The following is a 20,004-nucleotide window of genomic DNA, read 5'->3' on the forward strand; positions in this document are numbered from 1 at the left end:
AAAGCTGAGGCAAATGCACAGTTATGTGAATCCGAGTTAAAAAACAAACAAACATACAAACAAAAAAGACCAACAACAACAGAAAAAACCCCAACAGTGTTGTCACCTCCCATGTCAACGGTGAACAAATGTCCATAGAAATTAGAAACACCCACCAGGCACCAGATGTTCTTTTCTGGGCTAAATGCGGTGGACCTTTAAATTTTTTTACTTGCTGAAGAGAAAACATGTGGCAAGTTTAGTCTAAATCACATGTTTAGCTCTTGTTATGAATTTACGTGAGAATCATCTATATTTTAAAAGTTGTCTTCAGCTTTGGAGTAATACCAGGATAATAGATTACAAATATGGATAACCTTTCTGAATCTAAAAAGTGAAACCACTGCATTAGTGACTCAAACCTGCATACTTTCTCGTGGCCAGCAGAGGGCAAGAGATACAGTTTCTGATGGTTTAGAAGTCTATGAGAGAAGTGCACATCGCTTCCTCTGACCCATGACCTTTGATGAGTTTATGATCTCAATCACCAATTTTAGTTCTTAATAAAATAAGACTCGTTTTATTCAGTAATTATATTCCCCATCAAAATTAAAAGGGGGGATGCTTCAGAGAAGGCCTACACAATGACTGACAAGTCACACGCAGTGCCCTTCAGTCAAACTGGTTTTAAAAAGCTAATGTGGGGACAATCAAAACACCCGGTTTGAGGCTTGATAACCTCAAATTGAGGGCCTCACTAAGCACGGGGTGATCCATGGATCAACATATATACACAGTGTAAGTTGAGGATCATTTCTCATACATTCTGTCAAATGACAGGCAGAAGGTCATTTTCTCTGACCCCATGTCACAATTGTATTTAGGCCAAGGGGCAATCCTCCAGAGCGGAAATACTGAGCCAATGTGGAATTAGCAGAAACTACAGTTCCATTTAAGGCTGCCTGGACAGGAGTCAAGCCTCATAGCCTCATGTCAAAATTTGTTGTTTTAAAACCAATACTTACAATATGTTACAAAATTAACCAAGCTAGATACCCTTAATTAATAATTTAAGACTCCAGTCTTTCATCTGTATGTTGTAGCGTCTAGCTCCATGGCAGCAGTCAGATTGCTAACACTGAATGCCAATCAATGAGTGAAGTTACATCATCTTTTATATGGTACACAGCTCCGATGTGAGAAAATGAAAAGTTAAATTTAGTGCAGTGTTCACCTTGGTTTTCTATGAGGTTATATCCTCTATTACAGAATGTTGTGGCTTAATGTTTGCCCTTAAAATTTTGATTATAAAATATATTTATGTGGACTTGAAGAAGAGTGATCATTTACCCACCGATCAAAACTGCAGCAGTCACGCTTAAGTAAAACTCCATCCAATACTGTAACACTTTCAAAGCCAAGGAAACTACTTCTAACTGATGCCCAGTGAACATTGCAGTAGTGTAATGAGGTCTTACATCTTCCAGAAGTTTCAAAGCGCCACAGGCTCCATCTTGGGAGGAAATCTTAAGTGGAGGAAGACACAAAGAAGCATTATAAAAGCTGTTGACTCTTGTTTTCAGGACTCACAGGTAAAGGGTTAAAGGTCAGTAATGACAGAGGTCGGGTTAAATCAAGTTCGACCCCTGCCTTTAATCAGTACAAGCCGCTTTTTAAACAGGCTGTAAATCTGGGTAGTTTGTGTGTAGATTAGTATCAACAGCCAAAGTGAAACCTTCCCTCCTGAGAGAGAACAGTTCCAGAACTACACCAACAAAACTCATTTTACTGATTAGACATGACAGTGTAGAGGTAAAAAGGAGCGTATTAGTGCAGCCCGCAAGAAAAAGCTTTGCTGAAGTTTGAATAGTCTTCAAACTGCCCTGCTGCAGCAGAAACCCACAGGAGCCCACTGGAAGCTACCGTCTGATTGGTTCAAAGCAATTCAGCGTTAGCCAGAGTGAATCAGCAGAGACAGAGGTGAAGCAGAGGAGGAAGGCAGGGTAGTCCCTGAAAGCACAGCCAAGATTAAACAATACGTTACTCTGAGGTCAAACTATGCTGGAGAAGTTAGAGGCCAGTACAAGTTTACTTGTTTACTTGAACTAAAAATTCCCTTGCACAGCAGTGCAATACAGTCAGGAAATACCAAATTGGAGGAGAGCATGAACAGGTCTAGGACTAAATACCATTGTCAATATTCACAAATCAAGACTAAAAGTAGCTCCCAACTTGCCAATTTAGGGGGAACATATCAGTCTTCACTTGACAAAGCAGTTTGAAAATCTGAGAGAAGGTAGAGATAATCCAGAGACAGCAGCATCCATTTAGCAATATGGTCATATATTAAAGATCTAATCATCCCACTAACGATCAGCAACATCGATCTTCTGTGATCGATCTGATCGTTGATCATTCAAAGACCAACTCCTATCGGTTTGCTTTCATCCCATCTATCCATCCATGTAATATCAAACCCTAGTTTCAATCATATCATCATATGAAAGTCTTTGAAAATGGACTATTTTAAGTTTTTTGTTGCCATTTAAGTCTCAGCTGAAAGAAACTAAGTTGACTTGGGGTCAAAGTAATCAACAGAGTTTCAAATTAAGAAAAACAAAAACCCTGGGACAGACTGGCGACCTGTCCAGGGTGTACCCGCCCCTCGCCCTATGATGGCTGGGATGAACATGCACCATTGTAACAGTATTTACATGACACTTTCATAAGAAAAAGCATGACCAATTCCTCTGAAATCAAAACAACCATCATTCAATAAATTAAAAACAATAAATCGATGGTGAACATGTGTTTTCCACATATACTGGTGTAAGGGCACCAAACCACCATATACTGCACTTCTTGGCTCAGGCAAATTATATGGCTTAATAATAATATAAGCAGACAGGATACTTCTGTACAAAAAAAAAGTTTGGTGACACCATTTAGTGTGTATTTAAGTATCTGACAGTAGGTTTTCTGTAGAGACAGATCTAAAACTAATAAAAGACAGATGAAAGTCTGCGACAGCAACACTAAAACGCTGTTTTTATTCCCACAAACTAACTGCATCTGGTGTGGCTTCATCGCGAACTCTTGATCCATTTTCTGAAAATGTGAACCAGAATCTATAAGCCCAAATGAAGTCCACAGACACAGAGCTGCGTTAATTAGCCAGATCTCTTTGACATGAACCAAAGCTACATAAAAACAGAGCCCCGCTCCCAGTAAATGGTTTTCCCCGTCTGGAGAGCTTTGGGATTTACAACGCCAGCCCTCGCCCACTCTCTCAGTTGTCGGACTTTTTAATTGCTCCCTTAAAGCACACACACGTAAACACAGCAACATTTTGTGCAGCTGCCTGCATGCATGGCTGTTCAGAAAACTACTCACAATGCACACCACAGTCCCACTCTTTCCTCTCACATGCTCCCTGTTCTTTCAGCCTTCTTGTTAAGCAGCAGCTTCTCTCTGCATCCTGCTTGATGGTGAGGCCAGACTAACTGCATGTTTGTCAGCTCATCATAGTCACCGTCAGATGCTGGAGACTATTATAAGAAAAACCAGACTAAGAGCATTAACAAACCCATCATTGTTAGTGTTTTTGTGTCTATGCCTCATGTAGCAGAGTGTAATGAGGAAGGTCAAATACAGACGCTGTAGGTCTCTTTTTAAAAACACACAGGCCAGTGTGTTCTTAAGGCGGGGCCTGGGCTAACAACACACACGAGCTCAGTGGAGTTTGAGCCGAGATGCAGAGCAATTGCAGTGGGGGTGCGGTATGAATTAAAAAACAAACAAACAAACTTGGACACAGCTAGCATAATGGACAGGTTTTTGATGGGGCTCCCACACAAACTCAAAGCAGAAGATAAAGCATTGTCAAATATGTTTCCAAACCAACTTCCTTCAAACCCAAATACTAGAAAATATGTGCAAATCAAAAGTAAATGATTTAACCAAGCATTGCTAGCTGCACGCCATAAGACAGGAAGAGGAAACAGTGGCTGGAAATAACTCATGTGGTTACGCAGCGAAAACGCAGGGCTTCAAGTAGCTGGTTAAAAAGCTCAACCCAAGGTCCAACATTCCAGGTATAGCAGCAGGTAGAGATTTACTATTGCACAATAATGCTGCCACTACTGGCATCTTGTTGGAACACATTCACACTTCAGATTAGGTAATGTGTCATCAATGACAGCAGCTCACTGAGAAAATGGAATTACTCTAATCCCACTAGAGGATGGCTGCAAAAGCAATCACCATAGACCCCATGCCCCAAATAAGCCAACAAAATAAAATAACTACCTAACTTTAAACTTCTCCATTTGGATATTGTTCAGGCTTAAATTAAGGGACGACTGGCTGATGTGGTAACATAGACCAATGTAGCAGATTGCTCTCCTCTTCACATCCACAATTGTTAGTTACTATTCTGTGCCTCTCAACAATGTTTATTTTTAAGTGAACTATGACAAATAATATGGGTTGCTGTGTGGTACACATATGTTCCAGATTAGGTAAGTGACATTATCGTACTGTGTCTATATGTTATTTAGCACTGATTAGCAGGTATCTGCATCCATGTGTAGCACCCACACAATTTATGGATGCAACTTGTAGAGACCAGAAACCGGTGGATGATGTCATAGTGGGCATATCAATCTTTTATATGTAGTCAATAAGTGAAAACGGTAGCATGGTGCCATTGACTAGCTAGCTAGTGTTAATAGGCTAAGATACCTTTTCAGTGGTTTCACAGATAATCTATACTGTCACTAATAATATACTGTTATTTACTCTGATTGGGGCAATCTGATGACCAAAGGTTCAGCATTACAGTAACCAGCTACAGGCCACCTATGCAAGTTTTGCTATGTATGCTCTACATATTAGCATGCATTTATTTATTTATTTATTTGAATAGATTTTATAGTATTATCTACACTGTGTCTGCAGGTTCATCTTCCAGCAATAAGAGAGTACAGCACTGGCATCTATAACAGATAACTCTCCTGTCACTTGCTGCTGCTGATAAAAAAAATACTTACTTTAATTTTACAAGAGAAATGTCGCTGACGACATAAGACGAGCCAGTGTTGCTTAATAATAGTCAGAAAAGTGTGAAAGCACACCGCTGCTAAATTTAAGAATGTAAGATCTGCAACTAAGCTATCAACGTGTAAAGTTGATGCTGTGGGTGTTTATGGCTGGACTGCCATTACACCCTTGTATCAAGTATAATTCACTGTCAGACTGTCAGATTTGATTGCAGGTCAAACAGAATCAAATTTACACTTAGCAGCTTTAAGGAAGCTATTATGCTCCTCCTATTATGCTTTCACTTATTTTCCATCAAATAATGCTCCAATGGTCGATGTTCATTTTAAACAAGGTCAAGGTTTCAAATAATGAGGTCAGTGTATGTATAATTAATCTATGTGAGCCAACAGCTCAGATTGCTCTAAACACTTGGTGTCAGACAGTTTTTCTACTCTTTGCTTTGCATGAAATCCAAAAACACAGCCCACTCACCTGTTGTTTAAACATTTTGTTTGGTAGCCAATCAGAAGGAACACTGGGTTTCCTATCTTAAAACACGTATATTCACCCCTTTAAGGCAGATGACATATATGAAACCCTGCCAGCATATATCCTGCTGTCATCACAATCATTCCTCAGAAAACCTCTAACAAATATGAAGTTTGCTTAGCTGACAGTGCTGAAGTTAGCCACTGCTCTTCAGATGGGGCATAGGCTGCCTGTGAAGCATTCATTTCAAGTCTTCCATGCAGTAGTATCCATTCTTATTTGGATGGACATGCTCAATATTTTGGTATATTCTGCACTTTGTTTGAAAGCGCTTTATAAATAAAGTTATTATTATTATCAAATTGAAGCAAATGAAGAGATCTTCTATTCAATACTATTTCTCTTTACATGAGAAGAAACAGCATGAGGGATGCCCTGCCTGTCTGGGGACAACATATCTGTTTTCTCTGTTTTGCCACACAGTGGTGAAGCTGCAGGTGGAGTGGCATACTCCACTGGTTTTCAGGGTTTTCTTCCTACCCTTAACAATTGTAAAAATACACACGGCCCTGTTCCCGGATTTTGTTTTAGAGCCAGCCTCTACAAGGGTCAAATCAGTGACTACCCACATCCCTGTGCCTTGCTATGGATAGTAACTGGACCTGGACGGTGGGGTGGAAGATGGCTTAGTTAACCGAACACATATTGAGCTGTGCCTGGTTGCTTATCTGGCCCTATGGTGGCTTCTAAAGTCTTTCGTCTAAGCACTGCATCTCAGGTGGACAACATTTATTAGACTTTAGTCTTCAGTGCCTCCATCATGAGGTCTGTCACCATGCTCCACACATACCAGGCAATATTCTTCTGTTTTACTAGCCAAATGTAAAGCTTTATCTAAACAGAGGCTTTTCCATTCGTTCTGTGGAGGCCATCTTTATAGTTTACAGTACCAAAGATCTCTTGTTGCCTCAGGGTGTGCAAGCACTTTCTACCAGGGGAATGGCAGCCTCATGGGCCCTTCTATGAGCGACTATCAGCTGGATGTGAAAGCTCCTTCAGTGGCTCATTCTGTCTTTTCTGTCATGCACTAGGGTGCTGGTGGTTAGGCTCTTGTTTGGTAGTATGAGAGAGATTTTTCCTGAAGGAGAGACACTAAGTACAGCACCAAGTCGCCCCACCACACAGCTGCACTCCGTGAAGAGCCGATATTTAAGGGATAACTGTGAAGATGACAGGGGCTATCAGTGCAGGTGTCACATATGTAATCACATGTAAACAAAGGGGGGAAAATATACTGTATTTTTGTACCTCGTTCCTCTCCTTCACAGAACAGAAGGTGCTTTTTTTCCCCTCTCTTTTTTTTTTTTAAATAAACAGACCTTAATGAAACAGAACCTCAAGTACAAATACGACTCCATAGACTCTAGTGCTTAATGTCTTATTAGAATAACAGCAACAAGAAAATCATAGGGAATTATTTTCAATTTTGTTAAGGCCACCCCAGACACACTTTAAGGACCCCTGGTTGTGCCAAGACCCACAAACAAACAGCAGCTTCTTTAAAGGTGAGCAGAGCGATCGATGGCAGTGAAGAGTTGAGAGTTTTAGTGAGCAAGAGGATTAATGCAGCCTGAGCAGAAACAGAAGTGTGTGGTGAACAAGAGAAAAGCAGTAAGTGTGTCATCCATACGAGGTATTAAATTCATCACACACATCGCATGAATGCAAGTGTTGATGTGAAGAATGTAAGCGTGGGAGGAAAATAATGCACGTTTTCTCACCTCTTTGGCTCTCTGCACGGCATCACTGGGGGGGTTTCGGATCTGTGGGGATGACTTGGTGTTGATCTTATCGTAGAGCTGAAAGATAAAAAGCACAAGGACAATGAGCTGGACAGCGAGACTGTGACCAGAAATGAGTTTTCACTGAGGTCAACACGACCAACGACACGTCTTCTACATATTTGCTATATCAGACAAAGCTGTTCATGGCTGCAACATTCACATAGTAACTTCCTGATGCTACATCAATATCGCTTTATTGAACACATTTGAAAATGTGGGAATGTGTACATGCTTCCACTTTATTTTCACGGTTGAGACAAAAAACCCCAACAAAGAGCAACAACCACAACAAAAATCCCAGCATTACCTTTTTTGGCAATTTGCGCTACAGTAGCTCATCTGTTGGATCGGACCGCGTGGGCCACTTTTTAATCACTGATCACTGCAGACTGGGAACACCCCACAAGATCTGCACTTTTTAAGATTCTCTGACCCAGTTGTCCAGCTATCACAATTTGGCCCGTGTCCCACACGTGCTCGCATCCTTGCGCCTGCCCATTCTTCCTGCATCCAACACATCAACTTTGAGGACAAGAGAATCCTTAACATAACGCAACCACTAACAGGTGCCATGATGAAGAGATAATCAGTGTTATTCACGTCACCTGTCAATGTTATGCCTGATCAGTGTATAGAGACACATAAGATATGGAGAGAAAACTATATTAATAAAAAACAAAACAAAAAAAACACTACGACAACAAAAAAGAAAAACTCTTCAAAGACCAAATAAGAATGGATAAATGTATTTTGAATAATGTCTTCTGTGGCCAAGGCTAAGCGAAACAGTAAATGGCCTGTATTTGTATAGCGCTTTACTTAGTCCCTGAGGACCCCAAAGCGCTTTACACTACATTCAGTCATCCACACACACATTCACACACTGGTGATGGCAGCTACAGTGTAGCCACAGCTGCCCCGGGGCGCACTGACAGAGGCGAAATCCACAAGAACAGCACACATTTGCAAAATAATGTGTGGCACCTTAGAACCATTCAACCACTTCCATCCTCTGACCGTTAGATTTGCTCTCAGCTCCTTCAACAAACCACTGAATGAGGGGGATGTTTTAGGAACATTGATGTTTCATTCACTAATAACCAAGAGCACAAAGACATTCTGACAGTAGGCGGTGGCCCAACACCTTACTCTGCTCTTCAGGCTGTTTTTCCCTTTTATATATTATATTAAACACATTATATACATTATATTTAAACCCAGAAAATGGTTAGAGCCTTAATGTTTATCAGAACACGGTCAATGTGCGTATGTGCACAAAACTGCTCAACTAGTACACCTTTCCAAGTTTTATGAGTAGAAATTCACAAGGTTTCAGCAGCAACAACAACCACATCTCTCTCTTTGGCTGCATCAAGTGCACACAAAATTAAAATTGATGTAACACTTAAACTTAAAGCAGTTTCTATGAAAAAGCGTAAGCTTGAGTGCTGATGCCACTTTTACAGTTTGCCCCCCCCCCCCGTCCTAAAACCGCCACAACCTTGTTTCCTCATCACGCTGACTGAAAGACAACAGACACAAGCTTATAAAAATCCTGTGACTAATAAACAGCACTCCAAACAAGTCCAAACAAAAGCAGCAGCTGAAGCTCAAATCAAAGCAGAGGGTGGCTTTTTGGAACAAAAGACACAGACAACCACAGCTGTGGAAAGCAGCTCTAATCATATACAAAGCAACAACAATGTGATGTTTGAGGAGCAACTTGTAGTTTTCATTTAACCTGCTCTGCAGTGCATGAGCGGGCTGCATAATGTGTACAAAGAAAAGCACTCTCGGAGGCAGACACAGAGTCACAGACAAACTGTGTTTGTACCAGCCCTAGACTCAACGCTGCTCTGTTCTCCCTCTTACAAACACGACAGCAGACGACATCATGCAGCGCACAATGATAAACATTAACCTAAAAAATCTTTTTGCATTTTGTACACCAAGTACATGTAGCTGCTGTTTCACTGCACTGAGACATTCACTTTGCTTCTAGTTTGAATCAAAAGTGTCTGCAGCTGTCTTAAGAAAAGCGTGCCTTCGTGGAGGGGGTGAAATGCACAAACAGAAGTCGTCTGTGGTGCTACACATGCCCAAAACTGAAGTTTGAAGTTGTGCGACTAAATACTCGGCTGCCCCAGATTCTTATTTTCTGGTTCACGATCACAAAAAAAGCCCCAAAATATTTATATATATATATATATATATTTCTAAAAAAAATATTTTTTAAACAATGACAATCCTAATTTCCCTCTGAATAATTTACAGGAAGACATGCAGGTGTTCTTTGGCTGGTGTTCTAATTGTATTTAAATTGAGCCCATTATGCTCATTTCAACTCCATATTTTAACATGGCCTTTACTAGAGTAGCTTTGCATGACTCACAGCTTGAAATAATCCTTTTTTTTTTTACCTAATTCCAGGTGTTAGTGCAGCCCATCAGTTCATCCTCTGTCTGAAATGATCCATTTTAGCTCCCTTCCTCTTCCCTTAAGCAAGCTTGATTCTGATTGGCCATCCCAGGTAGACTAAAGATTTTAACAGGTGGGCAGGGCTTACATGTTTACAGCCAGAGCTCTGCACCTGAGATGATGATATAGAGCCAGTCTGAATTGGAGCACTTAGAGCAGCATGAAGCTCGAACTTTTGGCTTTTTCACTTGAGCCACAGTGAGTATTTCTCAGGGGAAACAACATTGAGATCTGCTTTGTTTCAACCAGAGCCTTGCCTTATTTTTTGGTTTCAAATGCCATGGCTCCAGTGGGAACACAAAGCTGTGCTTCTTCTGGCATCCACTTAATTGTTTCAGTCTCTTCAGTCTGACTTTCTCCTGCCTTCCTGTCTCAGCGGTGCAGCCTTCTCTCTTACAACATTATCATCACTGTTTCCGCTTCACCTCCAGGTTAATTTTTTTTTTTTATATAGAGAAATAGAAGTGTGGAAATATGCAGATGGTATGTAGACTGAATGCACAAACCTGTTGGTTCAGGTGGTTAAGAAAAGCCTGGGTAGGCACAACAGGCTGGTGTGCATGATTCATAAATCCAATTTTACATATGCACTTTTTTGCACAGGGTAACAATGTTTCCACATACATATTAATAAAGAACAGCCTTTATTTGTAGCGTTGGTGAGGCTCAGTAATGACACACAAATCTGGAATGCAGTGTTAATTTTAGTTCTGGATAAGGGAACAGTGACTTCTTTCCATTATAGAGCTGTAGGGGGAAACGAGAAAACATCAGCTATCGCAAGGAATGAGTTGTAAGACACATCTGGTACATTCCTGTAAGTTTCTAATGGTTCATCCACACATGGACATCAGTCCTCTAAACTGGAATGAGGGCTGGCAGACAAAGGAAGAGAGACGTAGGAGAGGAGGGACTGTGAGTCAATAGCAGTACCGCTGTGACAACCTGACATCGCCAGGAAAAAAAAAAGCCCCAAAAGAAACCTACACAGATTGCACGCACACATCTCAAGAGTGCATTTGTATCCAATTCTTTTTGAACAAACTCCTCAAAAGACAAACAGCACACTCCTCAGGAAACCTGAATGGCGGTTGGCACCACGAGTGCGTGCTGTGCCACACGCCGTCCGCAGCCACTGAGCATTTACGCATATTTACTGCGCTCATGTCCTCATGCTTTCAACATCTTCCTGGTTTTGTTGAGTGTTAAGCAATCGTGAGCTGACCTCTGATGGAGTTTTACATAAAAGTGTAGCAAAGACCGAAGTCTGAATTAAGGGTAACAAAAGACAAACCAACCAACGAGACACTCAAAGATATGTGCACAGATGCAGATTTCACTGTTACAGCTGTCACACACAGGCACACATTCGATCATGATCTCGTGACGGCGTGTGCATGTGGCAACAGCCACGACAAACAAGCGACGGCTCTTATTTTATGATGAGAAACAGTGCGATTTCCTCATTTCTTATTAGTGACAAGTAAATGCAGACATCAGTTCCTTGAGGGTAACTTCTTTTTCCTCGCCTCCATTAGCTCGAAAGCCTGAGGAGTTTCGGATACACGAGGAAAAAAGAAAAAAGAAAAATACAAATACAAATGCACTCGACTAAAATGCCTCATTATACATGTCAAACACCAGAAACACACACTGGGGGATGTCGGGTTGACTTCGAATTAGCTTGAGGCATGTCTTGACAAAACTCTTTGTGCTAACACATCAGATGAAGGGAAAAAAAACGGAAGACAACAAACTCACCCAAAAGACAGAAAGTGTAGTGTCACAAAAACACAGCCAATAGATCGCAAACACACAGACATGAGTTTTGTAAGCCAGGAGGCTCCATCCGTTCACCGTCTTCAGGATTTTGTGTATTCCCTCGATGTGCAGGCGACTTTGAGCCGCGCATACAGTGATGAAGGGTGCGCTTGCTGTGAATGGCACTGAGGCCTGACAATACCAGCCATTGTTTATTTTCAATGACCGAGGCTGGCCTGTGATGCTCTGTCCTTTCCTAACTCCCCCTCCTCAGAGCAGGGCTGGGGTGTGAAAGTGTGGGTGAACAGGAGAGATGCATGTTTGACTGTTTCATGTTATTGTATTTGAGCTGCTTACAACACAGAGTGTTTGTAAAAGGGCTTGGCACTGTTGACTGGAAACTGTATATTCAAAGATGTGGACAAATTTGTCATTTGTCATTGAAACAATGCTTCATTTCTCCTGAAAAATGGTTCAGTTAAAAGCAGTTATCAAATATATACCTGTATTATCTTTGGGATGTAATAGAGTACAATTATCAAAACAAATGCTGCTGTACGGCCTATTTGTAGGCAAAAACATGCAACTGTAGTTTGATATCATTGTGTACAGTGAACATGGATGAGAGAAAGCAAAGGAGAGAGCTGGTTGAGGAGTTCTATAGATAGCAATGTTAAAGACAAAGGCCATAAGACAATCTCCAAGCAGCTTCATGTTCTTGTGACCAAAGTTGACAATAGCAAATTAGAAGGTTAATGAGACTGTGGTCAACCTCCTGGGACTCAAGAGGAAATGCAAGACCAGGTTGATCAGAAGCATGGTCTGGATGATTGAACAAGAGCAACGAAATCATCCAAAACCAACGAACCAGTGTGTTCTTATCACACCATCTGTTTAATTTTGAACACTAATGAACATCAAAAACAGGAATGCACCAAAATGCATGCTGATGAGCCCAAAAGCTTCTGGGAGGATGTCCTTTTGTCAGATGAGATGAAACTGGAGCCTTTGACCTTTCAGATGAGCTCTGTGTTTACAGAAGGAAAAAATTAAAGAACACCATGCCTACTCTGAAAACTGGAGCTTGGAGACGCTGGCCTTCAAAGCTGAGACAGCTTGGGCAGTTGCTGCAAAAGGTGGTCCTACAAAATATTCTCCCGAGAACCAGCCTATACATTTATGTCACACTGTGGACATTTGGTTTTGGTCTATATCTTTTGACTTATTTGAGCTATCCTACTAAGTCCTGATGTACTAAATAGAGGACATCCTGGGCTTTCCACTGATATCTCATGTGTTTGGGTGGCCTCTTTTAGCTCCAAAGTGGAAGGAAATCCCCATAAAAGTTCAATGGTTCTCCGGAAGATATTAAATTAAGGGTACCATCTTTGGTGTCCATGCTAAATATGGAAAAATATTAAGGGGATACCATTAGTTACAAGAGTTTGTCTTTTAAATGATGAAGTGTATCTAAAGATTTGTCCACACTTGTACTTTAGAGCGAAAATAACTAAACACATAATTGGCCAAAACAGTCCTGAGAGCTGACCAATCAATCCTACTTTGAGTCAAATCCTAAGTTAAATTCTCCCATTGATTTTAACCAATTTGTTTTAAATGCAGAAATATGTGTATTAAAGTAGCTGAGCTAAATCTCAACACAGAGCACATTAACTGGCATTTGCTCATATTCATTGTAATTATCTTTCACTTAATGATGTGCCTCATTTACTATAAAAACACCGCTCACACCGGCTTTTTCAGTTTAACAAACTACAGCGCAGAAATCAGACTAAACAAAGTGGATCAAAGGAAGAGAAAGCACAGCTGCCTCAAAGGCAAAATGATGTGCTCGGAGTCCAACTAAATCTTAAATGTGGTCTGGCCCCTGTGCTGCGATTTTGTGACCCAATACGGTTTGAATGTGGCGCACCAGTTGTAGGTCACGGTCTGCTGCTGTCACCTACGACTCAGATGTTTCTGTCAACATCCCTGAGTCACGGAAACAAGCAGCAACCGGACCATTTGTCAAGTCCAAGCGAGCTGCTGCTGCTGCTGCTGTGTTAAGGACACATCTTAAAAAACAACATGACCTTTTCATAATGCCTCCAGAGGAAAGAGCATCCCCGTGTGTGGAAAGATGCTATTTATGCCTTATATCACAAGCAATGACTGAATCTTATTAAGGGGTTATTTCCACAAAGACATTGTGCCCCCTCCAAAAACACTGGTTGTGAGGTACATCACAGTAGTGGAATGGGGGCACTAAATGCTTTCCTAAAACCCAAAGCATGTTTACAGTGGACCTGTTAGGCTTTTCCTTATTTTCTGTCTTTTATTTATTGTTACAAAAGTTCATGCCTATATTAAACATGTAAAGTTTGAAAGCCATAGCTGTACAAGTTATGGCTGTACGTCAAAAGCTCAGGCTTCTGTCTGCTCTAAATGATCCATTTCACACACTTTTTTTCTACACTAACCTGTGTATGATATCACAGAGAGGACCTATCCCTTTTATAATACAGTACTGTCCCTGACCACAGACGCTGCACACACCTGCTGTTCAACCCTAAAACATTAAATTGAACTATGAATAATGCAAAACTTCACTATCAGAGGCCAAAGTTAAAAAAAATGCAGAGCTGGAAATGAGCAGAAAAAGGCTTTAATATTCATGCGTGAGGCTGCTTCCAAATCCCCTCGCTGCAGAAAGAGTGGCTGCTCTGTCCAAACCAAACTCACAGACGAGCAGCAGAATAAAGAGGTAATAAAGTTTATAACACATGATTATGTAGCAGTAAGAAACACATATTTTTAAAAAGGTCTTTGTTAACAACACCTGTAAGAAGAGGCTGTGGAAATTGTTTCACAGTAAAACAGAGCTGTAGTATTAAGTGACGATTTCATAGGAGCAGCTGGGCTTATCAACAGTTTCTGTGTATTAACACACTGTACTTTACATGTGATGTTAGGGCTGCTCAATTAATCAAATTTTAATCTAAATTACGATCTGGGCTTTCAATGATCATTAAAAATGACTGAGCCGATTATTAGCACCTCCCTCGTGCTTTACTCTCGCGCTGCTCCGTGTGGCAAATCGAGCGCACCTCTCTGCATTTCGAACACGCGTCACAACAATTAAGAGGACCCGAGGGAAGCTCGGAAAGCTAAGCAGAAGTTATTTGGAGAGGAGAGTGACTGCCGTTGGTTGAAAAGAGAGGTAAAAAAAACCTTCAGTGGTTGGAAACATTATGGGTTCGTGGAGTCAGACGTGTGTAAACTTTGCTACGGTGTCGTGCTGCACCACAGAGCAACACTGCAAAGTTCACTAAACATAGATGTTTACATTTTTAATTTATTTTTTATATTGCAAACATTTGCACTGTTATCAGTATTATTTTTTGACAATCTTTAAAGCCATTATTCAACACATTGTTATTGTTAAATAAATATCGTCAAATAATCGAGATCTCAATTTCAGTGAAAATAATCGTGATTATCATTTTTGCCATAATCGAGCAGCCCTATGTGATGTGTTTTCAAAGTGTTCCTGAATTCTTTTTTGAGCAGTGTATTAAAGGATTTCTTGTAAACCTAAGATTCCTTAAAAGCACTAAGTGGAATAATCCCTAATGTTTCTGCTTGACAGCTGTTTAAAGTGGAGATGAAAGGATAGAACAATGAATTTCTGTCAGCCAGTAAAATTACAGCAAGTACAATGCAAGTAAAGAAGAAAAACAAAAACAGGTCCACATATTTACTGAAGTATCGAAAAACACATTTACAGGGTTGTCTGTGAAGGTTCTCAGTCATCCAGGTCATCGTAGTCAAAGGAGCTTGCAAAGAAAAGCGTCCGGACTTCTTTAAGTTGCTTGAAGACGTTTCACCTCTCATCCGCGATTTACGGATTGGTTGGTTTATGACACCAACTCTCTGCCATCTATAATCCAGTTTTGAGTTCCCTCCCCAGACGCCTGAACGCCCACTCACATCCTGGGCCATCTGACCTCAGGAATTCGCATGATAAGGTGGGGCCAGGTTTCACAATGAGCTCACCCAAAACCCTGGCTGATTGGGACCCACACCCAGTTTCACACCTTGGCTCAGGCGATTAGAGGATCATCAGGGGGTCCTTTGTCCCTCTGTGGGGGGACACTCCCACTAGGTTTATATCTGGGACTCTCCACCATTTGACCTTAGAACTGAAGAAGCTTCTCGGATGAGAGGTGAAACGTCTTCAAGCAACTTAAAGAAGTCCAGACGCTTTTCTTTGCAAGCTCCTTTGACATTTACAGGGTTATTAATACATCTTTAGATCAAGCTTCATGTGCGATAGAATGGGTGCAGAAGTTTCCGTGCACTGCAACAGCCTAACGTTGGATTTGTAGGCTATGAAAGGCAACCACAGTGGACTCTTTAAAATAAGGGGATGCAACTGAAATAAAATGGACATCTGGCTATACATCTAACATTTGTGCATGCTTTTGGAATAATCATCTGAGTGACAATGACCTGGAACAGAGCTAGTTCTCAATGTCTATTTTTAGCTTAGGCTCAGTTCACGCAGTTCACACATCACTGTGCGATCTGCACAAAACTCCCATCCTTACAGTTAACGACGCACAGTCAACTGTAAACCAAATACCAGAAAATGATATTAAAGTTTCATTTTTTATAAATAATATTTAAAAAAAAAAAAACTATTAATGGAAAAATACAACAACAAAAATAAAACACACTATCTCCCACTGTTCCAGCTGTTAGAGTGAAGTGTTGACAATCGCTCATTTGCTTGTGTGACACTTACATCGAGCAGTGTGTGTAGATGCTGGTCCTGGAAAACACTGTGGAGGAAATCTAAATCTTTTTCACTGCAGTCCGTCAAAGCGTGGATCTCCTCTAAACTGTCCAACACCTGAGACACAGCACCTGCAAAGCACGCACGTCAGAAGTCCATCAGTCACTCAGCAAATCTGCACAGCTCTCAAGCGCCAAAACAGTTTCTCAGTTATTCAGCCTGGCTGCACTTTCGATTAGGTCTGTCACAATAATGACCTCCATTTCTTTTCAATACTGTTCTACAGTTCAGTTCCTCAGCCACCAAAACTTTGGCCGATTTAAATTTAGCACATCTCTACTTTAAGATCATCAGGGCTGTCTGTGTGAACTCGTCCCTCAGCGTGAGATTATCGTAGTGGGCAGGTGCACAGCTCATTTAGAGAAAATATCTATTTCAAAAACAGAATCTAATTTAGTTTCTTCTACTTATCAGAGTTACAAGACTTAAGTTGAATTTACTACACAGCGCACAATGCATACATGTGCAATGGGACAGAACAAGCCTTAGAGGAGGGGCACAAGAAGATTTTTTAAAAAGAGACTAATTTGATATCAAGTAAGGTTGTGATCACTCCTCATACACGGGCAATGACCTCTAAACTGTTATAACAGCTCCTGTGTTTAAGTGTGGGTTTGTAATATAAAAATAACTACACTTCAGGGATCGTGCCAGAATAAACAGCAGGACTGGCACTACCATTCCAGGACACAACATCTAATCGTTTATTTTAGGTGGCATAAAATGGCCACAACAAACTTGCTTTTAACAGTTAAATGTGAAACAACATATCAAATAGCAAAGGCAGTTATGGTGACAGGGCTACACAAACTACTACAAAGCACAGCACAGAGAGAACAAACAGGTACCTACGTTCTGCTGCTAGCAGTCCTAGCATGTGGGAAGCATTAAGAAAAATACACAAAAAATGAAAACATTGGCATTGTGCATATGCTGCCATCAACATTTAAACATTCAGAAGCAGTTGCTTCACAAGTGCCTCTGAGATTAACACTGATAAACTGGAAATGATTTGTGTTTTCAGTTGCTGGAATCTGTATGAGACTTAATCTTCATAAAGAGATACTCAGTAGATCCTCTGATTACAGCTCTTGTCTTTGGTGTATATTTAAGAGCTTGTTGCACAAACTTTCTTGTAACAACCTGCACAGGGCCTTACAGAGAAAGGAGAACTCAAACATGAAAAAAAGAGGAAGGAAATTAGACGGAGAACGTGTGATTATTTAGCCAAAAAGACAACAAAGAAGAGTTTGACTTCTGTGTCTTTGTCTACCTGAGGATGTGGGATCATCGGAGAAGTCTTGGAGTTCCTCGGGTGGATCTCCGTAGAAGGAGTTGAACTTGTGACTGGACACTGCAGCTAGCACGGCCCCCTGAAACCACAGCAGGAACATGAGCACGTGCATCTGTGGCCCCAGCTACGTATATCATCAATACACACTGAGATGATATCATGAACAGAAGTCTTGAATATTACAATATGATATTGTAATATTAAACCTTGAGCTTCCTCCTGGCGTTGAACTTTCTCAGCTGCTCCACGGTTTCCGGCAGGTGGATTTTGTAGGCATACCGATCCCTCTCCTTAGAAAGAAAACACAGAGAGGAAAATTGCTTACACGAGCTTAAACTGACTTCTTACACTGGGATGATTCTGCTGAGCCATGTTTGGCACTGTCATTATAGCATGGACCATTTATTGGACACTACACTTTGAAAGCAGTGGGCTTTTACCAGTCAGAGAAGGTCAAATGAAAAAGGGTGTGTTAAAGGACATGCATTATGTATGGACTAAATAATTCATTCACACCTGAAATTAAAATGTTGTCTGTACCTGGAGGACAAGGAACAAAACCCCCCAAACTGTTATGCAGATATAAATGGTAGTAAAATCCACTGGGATCAAAGCAAGACCAGCTAACCCACAGATCACACAATCTGTACAGTGTTCATACTCTGAGGAAATAAAGAATCCACCTGGGAAGATGAAGGCTTGTCCATGTTCTCTTGCAAATCTAATAAAAATTGTCCAATAATTTAATTTTGTACTCTTGAAATTTTCCCAGACTCGTGGTGGACAGTCTCTTTATTCCAAACATTTCCTCGCCCAAAACTAGCACTTACATTACCCACAATGCACTGCAACAGAAAGTTCAGTTAAAGGCTAAAGCATGAATTAAAGTAATGTGGTTGCAGTCAAACCTTAGGCTTTCAAGAAAGCCACATGTTGCAGCAATGTGGCCTGTTACAGCTTCGATCACTTCTATGTTGCAATATGTTATGATGCTTGCTGCTCTATTAACATATGCACTCTGTTCTTCTTTTCTATGTTTCATTGACATCTACAGGAAGCGGTGCCTGAGGAAAGCGGGGAGGATCATCAAGGACTCCAGTCACCCCAGCCATAAACTGTTCAGACTACTTCCATCAGGAAGGAGGTTCTGCAGCATCCGGTCCCGTACCAGCAGACTGAGAGACAGCTTCTTCCATCAGGCCATCAGACTGCTGAACACGTCATAGACACCTCACCTTCACTACTGGAACTTTAACATTATGCACTCCATACTGTACAGTAATGCCACTGTTCTGCACATGTCTCAACTCTGTATATTTTTATATATTTTATTTATTGTTTACTCTATTTAATTTGTAAAATATGTGTACACACACACACACACACACACACACACACACACACACACACACACACACACGTAGAAAAATATTTAGTATACACATCCAGAAATGCATATACTATTATATATTGTACATATATTTATTAGTTTCAGATGTAGCCATTCTTGTATTTTGCTTGTTTACATTATTGTATTTTGCACAACTCTGTTGCTTGTGAAGCTCGCACACAAGAATTTCACTCACATGTGCTGTACCAATGTACCTGCACATGTGATGTGACAATGAAAGTGATTTGATTTGAAAACTCTACGTGTGATGGCAGATGCACAGCAGGAGCAGATCGCTGAACTGAGAGTAATTAAATGTCTTCAACATCTTACGACAGACTTTGGAGGGTATAAGTGGCAAAATGTGGCTGGATGTTTTCTGATGCAACTTCCAAAAAGAACTCTTCAGGTGTAAAAACCTATGTGCATTTTAAAATCTATATTCCAGATTATATGTGGAAACAGGTTAAAGGTACAAGTAAACAAGGTAAGGTAAGGTAAGGTAACTTTATTTATACCTAAAGGCAAGGTAAATTTGCTTTACAGAAAAATGACAGCATTTGACATCCCTTTAAAAACACACATACCTAGTAAATATATAAAACTCACTGTGACACATACTTTAATATTTCGAATCAAAAACAGTTCTTATTTAATTCAGTGACAGCAACGGGGACAAAGCTATTTTTATAACGCTTTGTCCTGCATCTTGGAAATAGAAACCTCCGTCCTGAGGGAAGAAGCTGAAATTCACCCCTTAGAGGATGGGAACCATTTTTAAGGATTGATAAAGCCATCCTCTGTACCTGCTTAGAGTACAGGGAGGCTAAACAAGACTGTGGCTCACCTATCAGACGACTGGACCATC

The 20,004-nt window shown here is 40.7% G+C and overlaps 1 protein-coding gene across 16 annotated transcripts in view; it reads right to left on the reverse strand.

Moving 5' to 3' along the window:
• The window catches only part of caska (calcium/calmodulin-dependent serine protein kinase a), a 162,495-nt gene that overhangs the window by 28,711 nt on the left and 113,780 nt on the right, over positions 1-20,004 (reverse strand). For 7 of the 16 annotated variants that reach the window (XM_085250306.1, XM_085250304.1, XM_085250300.1 and 4 more), the window contains exons 9-14: positions 17,953-18,036; positions 17,726-17,825; positions 17,305-17,322; positions 16,402-16,523; positions 7,293-7,370; positions 1,458-1,505 (exon numbers count right to left, since the gene is read on the reverse strand). In XM_085250306.1, the coding sequence (XP_085106432.1) occupies positions 1,458-1,505; positions 7,293-7,370; positions 16,402-16,523; positions 17,305-17,322; positions 17,726-17,825; positions 17,953-18,036 (450 nt within the window). The remainder of the gene's footprint in view (positions 1-1,457; positions 1,506-7,292; positions 7,371-16,401; positions 16,524-17,304; positions 17,323-17,725; positions 17,826-17,952; positions 18,037-20,004) is intronic. The other 9 variants (XM_085250310.1, XM_085250308.1, XM_085250307.1 and 6 more) reach the window with 3 other exon arrangements.

This window comes from Mchenga conophoros, linkage group LG16, assembly GCF_057382185.1.
Source record: "Mchenga conophoros isolate Kocher_MC1m ecotype Shallow Benthic linkage group LG16, M_conophoros_male_GT1.1, whole genome shotgun sequence".
Taxonomy (NCBI): Eukaryota; Metazoa; Chordata; class Actinopteri; order Cichliformes; family Cichlidae; genus Mchenga; species Mchenga conophoros.